The sequence below is a fragment of the Limulus polyphemus genome, unplaced genomic scaffold (genome assembly GCF_000517525.1).
Source record: "Limulus polyphemus unplaced genomic scaffold, Limulus_polyphemus-2.1.2 Scaffold2025, whole genome shotgun sequence".
NCBI classification, from domain to species: domain Eukaryota; kingdom Metazoa; phylum Arthropoda; class Merostomata; order Xiphosura; family Limulidae; genus Limulus; species Limulus polyphemus.
Window position 1 is genome coordinate 196185 of NW_013667635.1, and position 3001 is coordinate 199185.

General features: G+C 29.4%; 1 protein-coding gene across 1 annotated transcript in view; it reads left to right on the forward strand.

Annotated features, from left to right (window-relative positions):
- LOC106465704 (signal peptide peptidase-like 2B) overlaps nt 1-3001 on the forward strand; it is a 34256-nt gene that overhangs the window by 14199 nt on the left and 17056 nt on the right. The window contains exons 8-9 of the mRNA XM_022393626.1: nt 634-655; nt 2004-2117. Coding sequence (XP_022249334.1) covers nt 634-655; nt 2004-2117 — 136 coding nt within the window. The remainder of the gene's footprint in view (nt 1-633; nt 656-2003; nt 2118-3001) is intronic.

A 3001-nucleotide genomic window follows, 5' to 3' on the forward strand; every position in this document is an offset into this window, starting at 1 on the left:
TTCAAATTTTATTCCCAAAGGAAACACATCGACAAGCTTAGATTAATTTTTAACGGCTCTTATTCATAGTGGGAAAAACACGAAAATTATGATAGTTATTAGATATTATCCGCTTTTTATGTGTTATTATTCTGTGTTCTTAGTTGCATTATTTGATTAAATAAAAAATTATTTAGAGTAGTAGTAGTAGTAGTACCTATAGTACAGAAAAGTAAAAGTAGGGTTAAGTTTCATCGACAGTCGACAACAAAAACAAAAGATGATGGTATTATATTTCTTGTTTTTTCATTTGTATTCTATATTTATTACTATAAAAGTAACCAAAATTAAATGATTAGAAATTTATTACATTAGATAAGGTTAGATCAGCAAGATAAAAAAAATTATAATAAAAACATAATTAACAAGGTGCACTCGCAAGCAGCTCATGAGTTGCCTGTGCCTTATGTAATTTGAAATTCGAACATAAGCTACATGTTTTCCAAGTGATTTAAAACATGTGTGGCAGGATTATTAGTTAGACATGGTTCCAGGGGCAAGAAAACAATAAAATTTAAGTATAAACAATGTATATTGTTACATAATTTAACTTATTTAGGATAAAAAAATGTAGTCTCATGTTACACTTTGAAGTCATTCTACAAAGAAAAAAAGGGTAATTTAGATCTATTTCCTATTTTCTTATGGTGAATATGAAGCAACATCGTGTGTAGTTAGGGTAGTGAAAATAACAGATAAAGTGTATAATTCTACTAAAAATAGTGAAATTTAATTAAGAGGTATCAGAGATTGGGCAATTATAATTTGACAATTTTCAGGTGAAGAAAGGTATTCTCAATCTTACCATGAAAATCACTTTGCACTTAGAGCAGTCAATACCTAGACTCCATATATTCACAGATCACTTTGCACTTAGAGCAGTCAATACCTAGACTCCATATATTCACAGATCACTTTGCACTTAGAGCAGTCAATACCTTGACTCCATATATTCACAGAGAAATGTTTAGTGAAAATACTTATTTAAAAATTCTGATTTTTTTTTGTCTACAAAAGACTTAATGCTTACTGAAAGCCTGCAAAATTTCATGGAAGTACACAGAACATATTAGAAGTAATAGTATTAAAATGATAAAGGTCGATTTGGTGTCATGAACTTGTCTGATTTGACTGAGCCTGTAGAGGGTGAGGGATTAGAAAATCATTGATTGAAATATTACCTTTTTTTTACAGAATAATAATGCTAAATTTATGATGACAATTATTTTGTATGCTTAACCCTATGCAAATAAATAACTTATATTAATGACAATCGTAGATTGTAGTTTTAAATATAATTTTATATAGTTATTGATCACCAATTTTATTCTATAAAAATTGGGAAATAATTCTTGTAATTCATGAAAATAATCTTGAAAAATGTTGGAAATTATTCTTGAATTTCTTTCTGATGAAAACGTGTTAACCCTGACAACTGTAAGTTTAAAAATCATACTGTGAAGAACTGGTCCTAATGAAATGTTTCCCATTATGCTACAGCTGAGGTGCAAACAAGAGTATAAAACCAGATATCTGCTATCAGACTCACTATCAAAACATTGGAGGGTGGAGGATTAGAAAATCACTGATTGAAATATTATCTTTTTATAGAATAATAGTGCTAAATACAGGCATATATTAATACACCTTTTTTCAGACTTCATTGATGGTGGAATGACTGTAATAAAATGATATTGACATCTTTCAGTTTGTGAAGTTTGATTTGTAGTGGTTCATTACATTGATGAAGCACTGTTCTTGTAACTATATTGCTTGTACACATTTACTATAACTTTTTGGTAGTTGTTAAAAAAAAATTCAAGTGTAAATAATGTGATAATCAAAAACATAGAAGTACTATTACGGGAAATTTAAACATGAGCAATCTTAATTTTCATATTTTGAGCATAAGTTATTACAAATAATTTATATGTTTTTGAAGAAACCTCTTATGTGTCTGCTAGACTAGTGAAACAATATTTTGTGTTCTGACCAGTTATTCATGGATTCTTCAAGACATTTTGGGCGTGGCATTTAGCATCAATATGCTAAAGTCTATAAGACTTCCCAGTTTAAAGGTCAGTAATTAATTTTTTGAATTACATCATTATCTGCTGAGGAAAGTGTTGACAAAAGTTCAAAACTTGAGTGCGACAAAGTTCATGTTAGATTAATATGATGATTAGACACCAGTTGGTAGAGGAAATAACCATTTATGTCATTTCAAATCATATGACAGTCATTTCATTACTTGTTTAGTCATTTTTGGATAACGTTGTCTTTACGATGTTTAGGTGAGATGTTACTAAAATGCAAATTTCTAAGCATATTTAGATTAAAAGAAAATAATAAAGTGGCTGATGAGAAATTTGGTAAAGTTAATAACATAGCTAAGAACGTTAAAGATAAAAATGTGTGATTGAAATGAATATATTTTTTATCATATGTACTTTCATCGTGCAAAATATGTGCTTTTGGCTCCAGAGTATGTCACTAACAACATGATTTCTATACTGACTATGTTACCGACTGCTTACAATCTAAAATGTTACATTTACTGAAACCTACACTTATGAAAAGATTTAGTCTTTCATTTTTGGTAATGATGTTCAGATCTGTCGGTCTCAAAAATATTTGTCCAGTGTTTGAGCTTGCTCTACTAAAATCTTCCATTTCATTTATTAGGTTTCTTAGACTGGGTGAATCACCAAATATTAAGTTCAGGTCATACTCTGCAAAAAATTTTTTTTATCAGTTTTGTACTTTCAGATGTGGATATTCCTGTTTTGTAGTTAAAGAGGGAGATCTTGCTGTATTTTAGTTATAAATGGATATCTTCCTACTTTGAAATTACAGATGAAGGTCATCATGCTCTGTAGTTACAGATGGAGATGTTCATGCTCTGTAGTTACAGATGGAGATGTTCATGCTCTGTAGTTACAGATGTAGATGTTCATGTTCT